The sequence below is a fragment of the Ruditapes philippinarum genome, unplaced genomic scaffold (assembly GCF_026571515.1).
Source record: "Ruditapes philippinarum isolate M1 unplaced genomic scaffold, ASM2657151v2 ctg1909_1_1_1_1, whole genome shotgun sequence".
NCBI lineage: Eukaryota > Metazoa > Mollusca > Bivalvia > Venerida > Veneridae > Ruditapes > Ruditapes philippinarum.
In genome coordinates, this window is record NW_026858687.1 from 154,297 (window position 1) to 172,087 (window position 17,791).

Genomic DNA, 17,791 nt, shown 5'->3' on the forward strand with positions numbered 1-17,791 from the left:
ACTCATAAAATGCAAAACATAGTAATTTTATATTGAAATAACAAAGTTTTCTTTTCTGAAACAGTTTAATATCTAATAAATTATATCATAAGAAAGATCAATAAACTCTAATTTTACACATTAAAACAAATATTTTCAAAACATTTTCCCTTTTCCTTGGTAAAGGTTTATACCCGTGCTATTAAACTTTAAAATACAGTTGAAAAATAGTCAACCTTATATTTTTTATGGACAAAAAATGAAAATACGCTATATTTAAAAAATATTAATTAAACGAACTTTCAAAGAATGTTACAATCTAAAAATTGACTCACAAATACAATTTACTTTAATTTAAAATTCCAACTGCTATATAATCACGGAATTTAATTACATTATTAAAGTTCGTGATATAATGTATATCAATATTGACTCCTTTTGCCAATTATCAGTAAATCTGCTTAATTCTGGTAGCATGTGCTTGTTATGTTATCAGTCAACTTATCTATTGCACTGACATGCATGTATTTTGACTAGGTGTGACACAAACATAGCGGAAAGACACCCTAAAGAGGCTCGCATAATACAATTCTTCTTCAATTCGGTCAATAAATTCAGTTTGAAACCAGCATTTTTTCAATATCCTCTACACATAGATATCAATTTTGCACCGGGGTGATTAAACTTTGATCCTTTTTAATTCCATATTATATGGATGTCTATTTCAAATTTGAACTTATCGCGTAAGCATATAAAAATTTAATAATATTAAGTGCCCATGACGTTATATGCACAAGTTTAACTATTTTCCCGTCAGTCATGTCAATAACAAACTTATACAGTCTGTGGTTTTCAACAGTTGTTGTTTTTTACGGCTTTCGAGGGAACGTCCTTCACGTCAGTTCCCGCCACATTCTACACTTTTAAGGATTCAAATGAAATCTGTTGGTGCCGCCCTCCGCATCCAGACTGCATAGACTAACGGTTTGCTCTGCATTGAGCCCTGTCCTATTTTTGAGTTGGGTCCTCCTGGGCTCCTTGCAACTGGTTCTTGTTTCCGGGTCGTGTGGTTGCTTTCAGTGAACGCCACTTTTCCTTGTTGATCTTGTCTATCCTATTTTATGCTCACAGCGGAGTTGTTTGTGCCGTGTGGCGGCTGTAAAAAATCTCTCCGTACATGCAATCAATGTTGTTATATTAACATCCTCAAGCGATTGTTCGACGTTCGGTGTTGGTAACCCCCTCTGTTTTCAGCCTGCATAGGCTAATGGTTTGCTCTGTTTGCTCTGTCCTACTTTTTTTTTTTGGGGGGGGGGGGGTTCTCCTGGGCCCAATGCCACTGGTTCTTGTTGCTGGGTCATGTGGGGGTTGCGTTCAGTGAACGCCGCCTTTCCTTGTTGATCTTGTCTATCATATCTGATCTATAGATCTAGTGAACGGTGAGATAAGGATACACATATTCTAATATTGATTACATGAAATGTGAGCTCTGTTAGAAGTGAACAGTACATATTTGCCTTTTAATTTGATGAAGACTTTCATCGGTATCTGTGAATATTTATATTTTATCAAAAGCAATCCAAATATTTTTAAAACGCCTACGAAAATAGATAAGGAAACAATAGTAAAAAATTCCTGTTCATGCTAATGATTTAAATTTTTCTGATTTATTTACTCATTTTAAAGAATTATATAGCGTGGTAACGAATGACAGAGATCAAGTTACGAATCCAATATATACACAACAGACAATTGTTACATAATAACACTATTATTAATGAAAGAGGGCGAATTCTCCGTTTCCGCAATGGAGATCAAGGAGCATGTAGTTAAAAATCTTTTTTTGCAAAATATCTCCGTTGTGCGAACAAAGTTCCCATTTTGAACCAATTTATTATATATTATTATTACTAATAAACTTAAACTTATACTGATTCAATTAAATTATTTAAAACCTACATTATTCTGGTCCTGAAAAAACTAAAATATAAAACCATTACGCCAAAAATGTATCCATTTCCCCGTCATGTAATCCTTTTTTTCAATATATTCCAAAATAAAGGAAAGTAAAAAGGCTATTACTTATTTTTCTCAATTTGAATTATTTATTTCACGATTTTAAGTTATCTTTAAATATTAGATCTACTCAATATGTCAATTTTTATTTTCCATTGCGCCAAAATTATGTCCATTTCGCCATCCATTTAGAATCTGATATATAAGTATTCTACCTAATTAATCAGACATGTACATTGTATGTTAAAAATATTACCAATACCAACTTTTTATATAGCGATTTTTTTTTGTTTTAGAGATAAAACAGTAAATTGTTTGCTATTTTTTTTTCTTTTTTAAATCTCTGTTTTGCAAAGAATCATCAACGCAACGGAGTTATGAAAGGTATTACAACTATGCAATGAATGCTTATAATATTAAAAAATATTTTAGTTGATTCTGTTATTTCAAAATATGACTTTATTTACCTTATACTAATGCAAACTCAATAAAATGTACATTGTTTGCTAGTTTAAAAATAATAAATTTCCATTTCGCAAAATTTCTTCTATGCAAAGGAGTTATGAAAGGTAGTACAACCATACAATGAATGCTTAATTGCTTATGATAAAAATATTTTTAGTTGATTCTGTAATTTCAAATATGACTTTAATATTTAGCATATACGAATGCAAATTCAATAAAAAGGTACATTGTTTGCTAGTTTTGTAAAAAAATCTCCGTTGCGCAAAAAATCATTGGCGCAACGGAGATATGAACGGTATAACAACAATACAATGCTTATAATAAATAAAATATTGCTTTTAGATGATTTCTATAATTTCAAAATATTACTTTATTCATTACATACTATTGCAAATTTTAACAAAATGCATTGCTAATCGTATTTTATTGTAATACTTTAAATCTTGCACTCTGTTCAGGCCTCGACATTAGCGGTTATCCGTTGGTTCGAGACCACCTGATTTTGGCAAGGACCACCTTATTTTATAAGCCACTGGTCCGTCGGACCACTTGAATTTTATGACAGTGCTATGCTCATTTTGGAGATTGGCGATTTGATAAAAAAAGAGTTATATATTTGGTGTTTAAAATCATTTGTCCGATGTACATGCATATAGTTAATTAATCTCTGATTTGTTAATAAATTCTTAAGTCATCAGTAACTTTCATGTTATCTCGCTAAAATTGTGTTTATTCAAACTAAAAGAGTAAAGAATTTTTTATATTAATTTAGGTAATAAAAATCATTAAAATGATGCTAGTACTGCATCAGTTTCTTCAATTATGATATTGTATGGGATATCGGATAAACTTTTCAGTTCAGATACTTGTATAGTGGCATTAATCGAAAGGAAAAAAAATTAGTAATTCTTGGCTTCTTATCTTTATTTTAAAAATAAGAGATCCATTTCTTTCACAGTTAAAATTACTTTAAAAGGTTAAAAATGCTTCATATCAAAAATGAATATCAACAAACAAACAACAGGGAGGTAAAACTTCTGTATTATAAATCTGTCATAAAAAATACAAAAAAATACACCAAACTATAGTTAACATGCATATAATGTTGATATAATTTTCTATCCTTAAGACATTTCACAAAGACAATAATAAGATAATTTAATAGTTTTATTAAAATGTTAATCTATAAAAGATAATTATTATAAGATGTACCAGGTAATGAATATTTGAATAACAGTAAGAAAATATGGCAGACACAAACGGTTTATAACTATTCCCTAACTTTAGCGAAAAGTTTAACATAAATATATTTTTAATGAGATAAAAAGCAAAAAACAAATAACTTTACAATAGAATACCTACTGACTAGCTTTCCTTATTTTCTGATTAGATGAAAATATATATATGTCTATAAAAATCTGATTTCTTTAGTTGTTAATAATGCATCTCTGTCTCCAATTTTAAGCATACTTTTTTCTAAATCTGCAGTTATTTTTATAAAAAAAGAGTAAAAGAGTTCATAAACAATAAATTAAAACAATTGACCACCTGACTTACAGAAGGACCATCTAGTGGTCCGGCTTAACGCCTGCTAAAAAAAGTAAGTGTCGAGGTCTGCCTTTGCCATTGCGTATTTTAGTGGTACCGTATACTTTGTGGCGTTCAACCTAGGAATATACCGTTTATCGGATACCGAATACTGGAAATAGTTACTTTTATTGCGTTTGGAGAGAAAATGGCAAATGTTGCCGACAATGAACTGAATTTTCTTCCATACATTTATGATATAATTAAATGGTAAGATTAATAAAGTAAAATTAAAGGTTGTTAAAAATCCATAGTTGTTAGTCCGATACTTGTTAAATGATGTCGTCCTTTTATGTTTGAAATCCTTGCCAATTCGTCCCGTTTCCCATTCGCAAACAGGACGTTTCGCCCCGAAAGCAAAAATAAGCACAAATACAAAACTCGGCCCTATGACGGTTCAAGCTATTTTCGCGAGACGTTTCGTAAATAAAGACTATTTAGTATTATTATTTACTTGCATCATCATCATGTCATTGAATGTAATTAAATGAATGTATTGGTAGCAAATTATCGTGACCAGAAAGATACCAGAATATGACAAGAATACCAAATATGAACATTATTTTGATACTCTATACATGTATATTAAAAAAAACAATACTTTTTAAATACTATTTATACTTTATTTTTTCAAGTCACAAATATTCACTAAGGTAGGATGGTCCCCTATGGTACCACTGTTCTTATTATTTCCAGCAAATTGTATAAATAAAAAGAACTTGAATTTACTATTTTATTAAATTGTGTTTAAGTGTCGTATCTTGACTTTAAAATACACTTGTCATTCATAGAATAACTCAATGATTTAAAATAGAATCATCTACAGTTAGTTCGCCATGTTTTGAATGGGAGCTTAAACAGAGAGCACTATGGTACCGTGGTATGTAAATTGATGGCCCTTTTTGACTTTAGTATATTTTTTTTTCAACAGAATATGACGTCACTACAGTTTCAGCAGACGACCTTCACTTGTCGGAACATGAAATTATCAGTTTAACTGACAAATATGGGGTAAATAAAGAAGTATTTTCAACACATGCGGGCAGCTTTGGATTTTTTTATCAATGACAGAAATTTATTTGAAATGAAAATATTTTTAACAATTTCTATCCAAATTAAAAAAGGTACACTTCCAGTTTCACTTTCATGGTGGAAACAGTATTTGGTGGCATTCAGTGGGTAAAGACACAAATTTTCTGCTTACACCGGAATAGGAAAAGACGCGGTACCTGCGGGGAGTACTATACATGTTAATGATAATGTAAATATTTGACCCTACGCCAAAATTTTATGAAAATGATATTCATATTCGGTGTTCTCTTCATATTCGCGAATGTGAATTCATATTTGGGATCTAGTCATACCAGGCCAGACTTATGATTGGTTAAAAAAGCTTTAATTGTTGCAAATTCTTGGCCTCACCCTTCTCGGCTACATTTCAAACTATTAAACCCATGCACCATTTTTACTCTATTTTGAAAAGATTAGGTCATCTTTAAATCATGGTAAATGATAACTTAATGGTGTTACACTCTAGTTTTTTTCATGTTTCAGTTAGAATAACTGTTAAACTTTTGGAAAAAGACATCTCCTTTCCAAAATTATCTTGATGTGTCTTTGACAAGTCTAATTAGTTAAACTAACACCAGACCATTCCTTGACTTTATCTCTTTATTTCATGATATTTTTATTTTTTTTTGAAACTGTATTTTGTCAACAAAACCAAGTGAAAATTATAACACTTTCCGAACATTAAGGCTTGAAGATGTGTGAAAATGGCAACACTGCGAGTTGATGGTGTTCAAGGGGGTTGTCTTTAAATTAAGACTTGTTGCTGTATTAATTGTTTGTTTGTTTTTAAATTGTAATTTGTATGAAAGAGTCTTTGTTATTATTTTGTCATATTTTCATCATGTCTTCAAACTGTTATTTAAGCCTTTGCAAAAATGTGATTATTTTCACTTATGAACTTCTATTTTATGTATACTGGCATGCAAGCAGTTCCCGTACAAAAATCGTAGTTACTTAAACATTATTTTTTTATTACGCTCACTCACCAAAATTTAAATGTTACACATCAATATTCGGCTCGTCACACAAATCATGGAAATTCCATCATGTTCTTAACATAGAATAACCCTTAGTTATGAGGCCTCATATGGGGTACCAAAATTATCCATTATTTTGTATGAAGAGAAGTAGTTCCCGTACATAAAATTTAACCCATTATAATTATACAATTTTATTATATCAGACCTATTTTTCAATTATAATTGTTGAACAGACCATTTTCTAAGAGATAAATAGATGTAATTCAGGAAATAGAGCGTAGACTAAACGCTGGTATCTATTACCCGGTACCGTTACCCCAACGCATTCTCATACAATGGCATGCTTGTATGCATGGTATTTTACGCATGAAAGCCATAAAATTATTTTATATAGTAATATTGGTCAAAATTCTGATAATTAAACATGTTTTTATCACATTGCCTTCTTATCTGTAAACAGGTGGTATTAGTGGAAAACCCTTTAACATGCCTCACGTGTAAGTATGTTTGCGCATGCGCGCAAGGACGGAATCCCTCAGATAAAACAAGGTCACGTTTTGACAACGCACAGGTGAAAGTGATTTAAAATGAGACTTTTTATACGTACTGCCGAACTGACACTTACATTTTGTCTCGTTTATGTATCTGCTTGATTTGAAATGAATTTTTGAAGAATGCATGTAAAAATCAAGCGTTTAAATGAAAAATACGGGTACTGCTTCTGTACGGGAACTGCTCGCATGCCAGTATATTTAAAATAGAAAGTAAGGGTTTATTTGTTTTCTACTTAAAACTTAAAAGATCAACTCAGAATCTTGACCGTTGAAACATTTTTAAAATTACATCTCAAGGCTGGCAAAAATGGTTAAATCCTACAAAAAGAAAACTAAATACAGTACTACCAGTATTACTTTGCATGATTCAATTATTTATGAACTGACCTAAAGCTGGTCATGCAGTTGGCCCAGTGATTAGGGCTAAGGCTCATGATTTAAAGCATTAGCTTGCAGTGTCAGGGCCCAAAAAAACCCTTCTTTGTAGAGGCCGAATATAAGCTGTTTCCCCAACCAAACTAGCCTTTTTCCCCCCCAGTTTGGTCCTCAAAATTCCCCAGTTTTTTTAAATTTCCCATAGAATTTAGGACAAAATTAAATGATGGTGTTGAATTAAGGTCTTTTACTGCCTTATTAGTATTTCCCAGTGCTGTTTGCTTTTCTATTTTGAAGAGCTTGTTAAAAGTTTGTGTTAAATTTGAGAACCCTTTTCCCAAAGTATGCCAAAATCACGCATATTTCCCCAATAAAAAGGCTGAGGCCACTTCCCCAAAAATGGTGTTTTGACCCTGAGTGTTTTTTTTCCACCAAAATATTTGGCAAAATTCGGCCCCATTCCCCCCTCAAAAAAGTTCCCCCCCCCCTCCTCAAAGCCGAAATTTTTCCCCATACGGCAACCCAAATTTACCACAATGAATATTTTTTTTGCAGCTAATTCCTGAAAATGTTTTATTTTATATGATGGTTTTACCAAAGTTTTTTTAATTTTCAGTATAGAGAGAGACTCACGTGATGTTAATCAGAAGATGCTCGATTTTCGTAACCAGCTTTTGAAAGCTCGAGAATGTGTTGAGAAGATGCCAGGTATTCAGTACAGTAGACAAGATCAGCTGAAACAAATTGATATATTACAACAACAACTTACCACAAAAACCCAGCTTATACATAAATACAAGTCCATGCATACATTTGATCTCGCTGGACAAACACCTATGCAGCAATAGTTGACATTGAGTATTTTGTGCAAAAGTAGTTTTTGTTTTATGTAAACAGTCTTTGAACATATTCTTTGTGGGCTTAGAAAGAAAAAACAAATTAACAAAACAACAAATAGTGTATCTCACAGAGGAGTTTTAAACTTACATGATATTTAGATTTCTTTGTATGGACATAACTTTGTATGTAATTCTAAGTTAAGGATAATCAGGAGTGTTGAGCAATGGAAGAAGAAAGCGATATTCACCCAATATTCACAAAAGACCCAGAGGAATGGATGCAGTATGTATATAAGAAGGTATGCACTTTTACCTTTATAATTAACATGTCTATTAATAATAATAATTAAATAGCAGATTTAGGGAGTTATTACTTTTTCTTTAGACTTTTTTTATTGGAATTATTAAATATTATGATAAAATGCCATAGAGTGAAACAATAAAGTAACCAGTAAAACTAACAACAGTGTACTTGTTATACAAACTGTTCTAAATTTGTAGAACTTGTGTACTTGTTATATTGTATAATATATAAACTTTTTCCAGTTTATTGTATGAGTAATTATAATAATAAAGTAGAAATAATATAGAAGGTTACTTCTCAAATTATCAATATTTTATACAGGAACCTCCTTAGTCCTTTCTAATCATCAATTTATGTATAATCTAAATAAATGTAAATACTTTTTAGTATAATGATAATATTTTCTGGATCCCAACATTATAGATATATAATATGTGTTTTGTTTGATATATTGCAGGTGAGTATTTTATTAGATGATGGAGCTGAATGCTGCGGTTATGTGTACACGATAGATCCCGTCTCCGAGACTTTTGTTCTAGTTAACTTCTCCAACGATAAAACCAGTCTACAACTTGTCCTCAAACATGCTGTTACATCTATAACTGTCCTTAGTGAAGATGTTGAACTGTATAAACAAAAACTGGATAACTTGTTCAGGTTTAAAAGTCAGGAGAGTCTATCAGAAGAAGATTTGAAACGGAGACAGAATATTGTTAAATCCTGGTTGTTGAAAAACAGGCTACCAGTAGAGATAAACGGAGAGTTGTTAAATGTTGCCGAAGCTCTGGTGATACAGCCACCATATGGATCAGAAAACTGTGTCAGTACCAATGAAATTATCCTCGGGAAAATTCAGGGACTGATTAAAAACATGCCTGCTGATCAAGATGAATGGTAAACAGATAATAAAAACATTCTCATTCAATGATGTACAAAAGTCTTACTGTATTATTCAGTGATGTACAAAAGTCTTACTGTGTTATTCACTGATGTACAAAAGTCTTACTATGTTATTCACTGATGTACAAAAGTCTTACTATGTTATTCACTGATGTACAAAAGTCTTACTGTGCTATTCACTGATGTACAAAAGTCTTACTGTGTTATTCACTGATGTACAAAAGTCTTACTGTGTTCTTCACTGATGTACAAAAGTCTTACTGTATTATTCACTGATGTACAAAAGTCTTACTGTGTTATTAATTCATTGATGTACAAAAGACTTACTGTATTATTCACTGATGTACAAAAGCCTTACTGTATTATTCACTGATGTACAAAAGTCTTACTGTATTATTCACTGATGTACAAAAGTCTATTTGTTATATTCAATGATGTACAAAAGACTTACAATGTATTATTCAATGATGTACAAAAGACTTACTGTATTAGTCACTGATGTACAAAAGTCTTACTGTATTATTCACTGATGTACAAAAGACTTACACTGTATTATTCAATGATGTACAAAAGACTTACTGTATTATTCACTGATTATACAAAAGTCTTACTGTATTATTCACTGATTATACAAAAGTCTTACTGTATTATTCACTGATGTACAAAAGTCTTATTGTTTAATTCAATGATGTACAAAAGACTTACTGTATATCTCTGTATAACAGAATACAAATAGGTTGAACTCAATAATGTTGGAAAAGAAGTGTTGTTGTATTATTTTCAGTTTGTCATTTTGAATATTCAATACGGCTAGCATGTCTGATTTGGTATATATAAAATAAAATCATGTACATGTACCTTTTTGATGGTATCGTTGACATACATGTAAAAGACAAGAATTCTGTCTAAATTTCTTTTTTTTAATATAAAAGTAAGATGATTTTAGTCAGGAAATTTTATCATATTGCAAGATTTTTACCTTTGCTATCAATAAAACTTATTAGATTTGACAGATTTACTTTTCCTACAGTAAAGCAAATGCATTATAGAAATAGTCACTACAATTATTTCAAGTATTTGACAGGGAAAATGGAAATGCTGTACATACAAATAAGAAAAAAAATTCTTGTTTAACATTTTAATTGATGTAAGTTTATATTTTGTCATTTTAATTTCATTGCTAATGCATGTGTATTTTAACAGTTTCTTGTAGGACATTTGTTACATTTGGTAATAATGGTATATTATTTCATGACTTGAGGAACATAGGTGCTTGCTTACCATTAAATGATTGAAAAGACTATTACAGCACTTACAGTTATACACTTATAAAAGTGTCACAAAATAACAATGCCTAAAAGCAATAAAAAGTACTCTTTTTAAAACCTTAAAGTGCATAAGGATATTCTGAGAGCATAATTATAAGGCTCTCTCCTAAACCAATTAGGAATTTGCTTAAAAGTTAAGTAAGGTCCATTCAGATTATCATTTTGATATTTTGACTTTGAGTCAGAATGTCAATTAAAATAGTGAAATGTTATTAAGAAGGATTATGTTTGCAATACTTAAGTGATTGTTTTTGATTTGACATGTTTACCTTTGTGTTCATATTTATGTACAAGAATATACTATACATGTGCTTTTCTTTAAAACTACATTTATCATACATAAATTACTTTGTTTATCAGTTTGGCCATTTGTGTTAAGATTAAAGGAGCTCCTCTGAGATCAAAAAACCTAAAAATAAAATTTGAAATTTCAGCATAGTTCAAAGGAAACACTTAAAATGGAAAAATCTGCAAAAGAAAAAAAAAGAATTTAGATTTAATCTCGATTTTTGTGCAATACTTAGCCCAATTTGAATGGAAAGGATTGTAACCTTTTCCAATTTTGGGTCATTATTTTCACAATATAAAATATTAATGTGGAAGAATGGCATGAGGGAATGATCTAAAAACTTGCACCAGGCATACATCAAATGGTACACAAATCTCAGAAAAATATTTTCAGTCACCTTGTTTGAAAAAACCTCAGTGGAGTCCCTTTACACTGCAGTAGTACCAATTTTCATTTCATTTTAACTTTTTTTTGTACTTTATGAAAAATATTAAATAAAAATAAAAAGATGACAAGAACATGTTTGGTAAAACCTGTTGCCATTAGCCCAGCTTCTTGTCAATAAAAAAAATTCCAAAAAAGTTTTACCTATTTACCTAGTGAGCAGAAAAATTGCTAAAAATATTAGATTGTTAATACAGTTATATAACTTTACAGAGTTGTCACCTTTGTTTTTGTGAAGAAAAAAAGTGTCATTGCTATTTGATAAAGTTGAATTTTTTTCAACTTACCAGTTAAATATAAATGCAAGATCTTGACCTTGAACTCAGTAACCCTAAACTCCATCCAAATTTAGAGGATCACACAAGGTATGTTCCTTATAAATATGAGACATTGGTTAAATAATATATATAGTCCATCATCTTACATAGCTAAATATATTAATACACAAAAGATTGTAATATCTAAATTTCACAATGAAATATCATCACAATTGGCAGTCAAACAGTATATAAACAGTACATAACAAATTGTATCTAATCTGCAATCACCTGGAAAAAATATATATCTACGGTAACTGATTTTAATTCACAAATCATGTTTTTAACTTTAACAGGGGAGAATTTCTGGTGACTTAAGAAAAAATAATAAAGAATACAATTTTAACAATTACATAATACGATATATGCAAGATTCATCAATTCTTGTACATGCACATGTATATATCTATATATATTTTACATAATTTGATTCAAATATTGTGTTCTTAGTTCAAAACTTTTTAAGACATACAATGATAACTTCTGAATAACTACTTTGTTATCATTGTTTAAAAGCTCAGTAAATTTTAATACATTAGCATTTCTCCAAAAATATTCTTTTATATATCGTTTGCGTAACTCAATATACAGAGGACACTCTAGTAAAAAATGAAATTCATCCTCTAATGTTTTACAGATTAAACATTTACGGTCTGAATATGGGATTTTTGAAGGTTTGTGCCACCTGCCTGTTTCTATTTCTAATCTATGCGCCGAAACCCTAAGCCTTGATAATGCAATTCTTAATTTGGTGTTTTTGATAATATCCAAATACGGCTGAAATTTAAATTTTGCATATAAATTATATGTTCTTGCTCTAGATGACCCTTGTAGTTGACTATTCCAATTTTGAATAAAACCATCAGTAAGTCTGCTTTTAAAATATTCCAAAAATAAAGTTTTATTTCCTACTCCCTGAAACAACCATGCATAACTAAAACCTAAATTTTCTAACAACTCTTTAATAGATTTAGCCCAAGAATTCTTTTGGGGATGCAAATCTAAATCATTCAACATTAAGCAATATACCTTTTTAATATACTTATTTTCATCACTTTCCATAATTTTAAACCAATAGCGTACAACATTTACTAACTGTTTATAAAATAAAGTTGTGCGCCCCAGTTTACCATATATAAAATTATTTTGTGTTTGAGGCCTAACTCCTAGTAAATGTTTGCAAAATTGTAAGTGAACTCGTTCTATTTTTTCTAAATTATAGAAACCCCACACCTCACTACCATAACTTAAAATGGGTAAAATAAGTTTATCAAATAGATTTAAACAATGACTTATTGTAAGACAAGGGAATTTCACTAGATACGATTTTAATTTGAATATACCCTTTAAAGCTTGACCACTTAATGTTTCACATGTTGATTGAAAAGAACCACCAGTACTAAATACAATACCTAAATACGAAAAAGAATTAACTACTTCAATAGCATAATTTTGATATATGAATTCTAAGTTTTGTCTATTTCTCCCGCCTTTTCTAAAAATCATAATTTTTGTTTTATTCACGTTTACTGTTAATTTCCATCTAGTACAATAAATATCTAACAAATCTAAACCTTTTTGTTAACCTGACTCTGATTCTGAAAGAATTACAATATCATCTGTATAAAGCAGTAGAAATATTTTTAAACAACCTAACTCAACTCCTTCGAATCCATTTATAGAGAAATGTTCCTCATTGTCATTCAAATACATGGAAAATAAAAAAGGTGATAAACATTCCCCTTGACGTACCCCAAGCATACAAACAAAATCTTCACTAACATTAATGTCATATTTAACACGTGACTTAAAACTCTTATACATGGATTGTAAAATATTTAAAATATTCCCTCTCACTCCCAATTTAATCAATTTAAACCACAGAATGTCTCTAACAACATAATCAAAGGCTTTTGTAAAATCCACAAATGCAACATATAACTTTTTATTTAAATTTAATAGATGATTTATAATACCATTTAAAACAAAAATATTGTCAATGGTTCCCATGTGCTTTCTAAAGCCTGCCTGTGCCTCAATATAAACATTATAATTTTCAGCCCATTTACATAGTCTGTTATTTAACACTTTTCGAAAATAATTTCCCAAATGTACTAAGTAAAGTAATTCCTCTATAATTTCCTACTTCATTAACGTCTCCTTTTTTATGCAATGGAATAATAAACCCTTCTGTCCAGACCTCTGGAAAATAACCTGTAGAAAATAACTTATTAAACAATAAAAATACTCCTTTAACAAATATATCATTCTGCGAACCGTACTTAAAAAATTCAGTTAAAACATAATCTGGGCCTGCAGATTTACCTATATTTAATTCTCTACATGCTTTCACTATTTCTAAATACGACAATTCAACATTTAATTCTGAGAACATACACTGGAGTTCATTATTCAAATAACGTTCATTAAAATATAAAATGTCCTCGTCTGGCTGAAAAAATACAGAGTCCGAATCATTGATAGCTTTAAAATATTGTACAAAGTTATCAGCTGTCAATGTATTTGATTTATTATTATTTAAATCTGTACTTTTTAACAAATTCCAATAGGCCTTTGCATTAATAAATCTCAAATTTTCTATTTTCTTTGTTTGGTCACAATCATATATATATTTCTTTTTTCTCAATATACTTTTATATACTCGCTTCTAGCACTCACCATATTTTTTCTGGATTCATCACATTTATTTTTCCTAAAATCATTTAAACTTATATAAAACGCAACTTGTTTTTGTTTACAGTCACTATCATACCATATTTTTTTATCTTGAGTATCTGTAACTTTAACATTTTTTTGAAAAATTTTCTTTTTAAACAGTGGTGAACATACTTCATCAATAATACAATAAAAATCTTGTAAACTTGAGTCAATTTCCTCATTTGTAGATGAAAATTCTAATTTTGTATTAAACTCCTGTAGTTTATTGATAATTTGATAATTATTTAATGAATCTAAAAATAACTCTTTTTTTCTCATTTTCCCATTTATATTTATGTGATACAGTATTGCTTTCTGCCTGAACATTAAGTTCTATGTTACAATTGGTAACATTGTGTGAAATTGTATAATTAACAACACAATGATCTGATAAAATATTTGGCTCTTGAACTTTAAATGAAGAAATATGCTGAAAAAAGTCACTTCTACATAACACCATATCTACAACACTACTACCAGCACTATTAACACACGTATAATTACCACAGTTCTTATCATCACCTAATCTGCCATTTACAATACGCATACCAGTGGCTTTACAAAAATTTAACAAATATTTGCCATGCTCATTAACCTTTTTATCTTGGCTGATTCTAGGTAATTCATTATCTGTTACATAATTCCAAGATAAAATATTTTCATCAAACAGATTATCATTTTCAACAAAATCTGACCTTCCACCAACACGTGCATTCAGGTCACCGTTAATTATGAAGTGACAATTATCATTGAACATATTTTCAAAATAAGACATATCATCAATTATCATATCAAAAATATTCTGTTCAGTTAACATTTCCCTGCTACTTCCTGAAGGTATGTTATATGCTAAACACAAAATAACATCTTTTTCAAAATTAAACACACATTTGTCTATTTGCAGCCATATAATAAAGGCTGTATATGAACAAGTGTAAAAATCTATAGTTAGCAATGGTGACCTTGACCATGTGACGACCAACTTTTAACCATCCAAGGTATGTTCCTTCCAAATATGAAAGGTATCTCTCCATAAAAAAGGTTGTAGATGTAAAACGTAAAACCAGTAATCTTGACTTTGATCTAAATGACCCCTGAAGACTGTCCTACACATGTCCAAAGAAACACATTGTTTATAAATAAAGTGTTAAAAACATTTTACACCAGTGACCTACACCCCAATGGTCACAAGTTAGAGGTAATTAAAGTATCCACCTACCAAACCTACATAGGGGACTTCTTAAAAAAAAAAAAAAACAAGACATGATTGGATACACAATTTGCGATTTTAACAACCTTACATGATCTTCTTATACAGAATTTGCTTTTATATACAGAATAAGTAATTGCAACATCTGGCAATAAGACAAGTTATAAGTTCATAGGTGCAAAGAATGCTGGATAGATACCTGTGTATGGGGCTTGTGTCTGGTGTCGTAAATTGTGAACTGTAGAACTTGCCAAAGACGTTGTATCCCATAATATATCTAAATTGCATTTCTTAATGTGGCCTGATTCTATCTGTCCGGAAATCGGTCAAAAATCCCACTTGTATAATTCATTTTTTACTTGGATCTCATCTGAGCATTTGCTGCACCATTATATCTTGGTTTCTTATTTAAAGTGCCCAGACATTTTTTCTGAAGTAAGAGCTTATGAAATTCTCAGAAAATATGCATTAAATATCACAATCTCTTTTTAAAATAGGTCATTGGGTTCACTGATCCTCGGTAAAAATTATTTTAGGAACGATTGTTTCTTTCCATTTTGTTGGGGTTCTTACGTCGCAACAACACAGCAGAGATCATATGGCGACTTTTCAGCTTTACTGGTAGGCATGAATGTGCATCCGAGTAGAACTAACGACGTTAGATAGCTTCCTCACTCACATGAATCAAACCCACAGCGGTGAGGGGCAAGAAGTTTAAGTCAACGACCTTATACTCGGCCACGGACGCCCCCACATTTGTGTTAAACTACTGTATTGCCCTAATGAATAAATTCAAAGATAAGATTTGGAAGGACAAGTAATTTAAAGACAGCATATACATTGTACTAACCGGTCCTTGTGTGTGATGCTATTTAACAGAGGTAAAAGTAAAATAAGAAAAAAACAACAAGAGTCATTGAATTTCAGTATCTAATTTCTTGTAAACAAAGCAAATTACAATAATAAAACATAAAAGCATAAATCTATAAATAAGAGTAATTGATACCCTTTGTACTATACTTAACGAAACATGCAAGTATTCCGACTGCAAACTATCTACAAATGCCCAATCAATACTGAACATGTGTTTTGACGCCATCTAGTTTGCTGGAATGTTTTTGTGTAATAATAAAATTACAGTCAAGACTGACTGATTATTTCATATTTTGACAAGATTTATACGCAGTCGGAGTACTGTTTCGTCTAGCATATATTTACAATATAGGGTTGGCAATTCAACAATAAACATATAATTATAAACATAGTAATAAACATAGTAATATAATCTAAATAAATGCCACAGCTGCCTTATAATTCTTTATGGATAAAATTGTGTCTATTTAATAAATATATTCATATATTGTATTTATAATATGTCCATACAAGGTGTTTGTAGTATATTACATAATTCATGATAATTTTAAAAAGCATTTAGTTCATGCATTTTACTTAGTACATAGAACTGAAATAAATCCATAGCAATGGAATTGCTTCTATTGTAATATAGGGCTATAATTCAGATTTAACTTTGGAAAAGTTTCTCATGTGCAACTCATGTGACTCAAAGCCTGCATAGATCATATGGTTCAATAACAATCGGAATATCTCGGCTATTATTCATTATTCGACGTTTGACGGAAAAAGCCGACAAGATACGATTGGTTCTATAAAGGATGTTCTATATGTATTTATGAATGGCAGTATGTAACTTGTAGTAGATTGTCAATGGTGCTCCTACTTTTTTCACACTAATAATACAGGAAATGTATTTAATATGTTCTTAATAACTCGTTAATATGGAGTTGAAACAATCTGAAATTAACATTCTTTCTGTAATGACACTAGGGATGGATCCCTTCCAAATGACATCATTAAACCAGAGTCACTGGTCTTTAGATAATTATTCCAAGAAGGTTTAATACCAGATTTAGTTAAAGTAAAGGCACTGAATATATAACATATAGTTTAAACATGTATTATACAACAAGCGGTAGGTGACAAAGTAATGGAATGTATGACTTTGATCCGAGGGTTTGTGTAACACTGATCAAACTTTCATCTAAAACGCATTGAGAGTTGAACTTATTAATATAAAGATATACTCCTTAAAGCTGCATACCTCCAGATGAGCCAACATTTTTCAAGAAAATCAAGCTTAAGAAAAAGTACAAAGCTGTTAAGATTCACAATTCAAGTAATAATTTACATGTTATGTGTCATTTATGACTTATTTTGCAGTATCTACCACCATATTAGTATTGCGTTACTAACGCAGGAAGGTCTATGTTTGCATATTTTGATCTCTTGCAATGTGTAAATTACTTTCTTTGTTCGTTTCACATTATTTTTATTTTTTTCAATTAATTTTCAAAATTGTCATGAAAATTATTATGAATCTGGACGCACGCTTCTTTA

General features: G+C 30.3%; 2 protein-coding genes across 2 annotated transcripts; both read left to right on the forward strand.

Moving 5' to 3' along the window:
* The first annotated feature begins 4,116 nt into the window (after positions 1-4,116).
* Positions 4,117-7,876, forward strand: LOC132753960 (mediator of RNA polymerase II transcription subunit 9-like). The gene is made up of 2 exons (XM_060744533.1): positions 4,117-4,257; positions 7,644-7,876. The coding sequence occupies exons 1-2, from the start codon at positions 4,196-4,198 to the stop codon at positions 7,873-7,875; spliced, it is 294 nt and encodes a 97-aa protein (XP_060600516.1). The 5' UTR covers positions 4,117-4,195; the 3' UTR covers position 7,876.
* Positions 7,877-8,027: 151 nt separating this feature from the next.
* LOC132753959 (gem-associated protein 6-like) lies at positions 8,028-9,896 on the forward strand. Its single transcript, XM_060744532.1, has 2 exons — positions 8,028-8,165; positions 8,628-9,896. Exons 1-2 carry the CDS (start codon positions 8,091-8,093, stop codon positions 9,066-9,068), a joined length of 516 nt encoding a protein of 171 aa, XP_060600515.1. The 5' UTR covers positions 8,028-8,090; the 3' UTR covers positions 9,069-9,896.
* Positions 9,897-17,791: the final 7,895 nt, after the last annotated feature.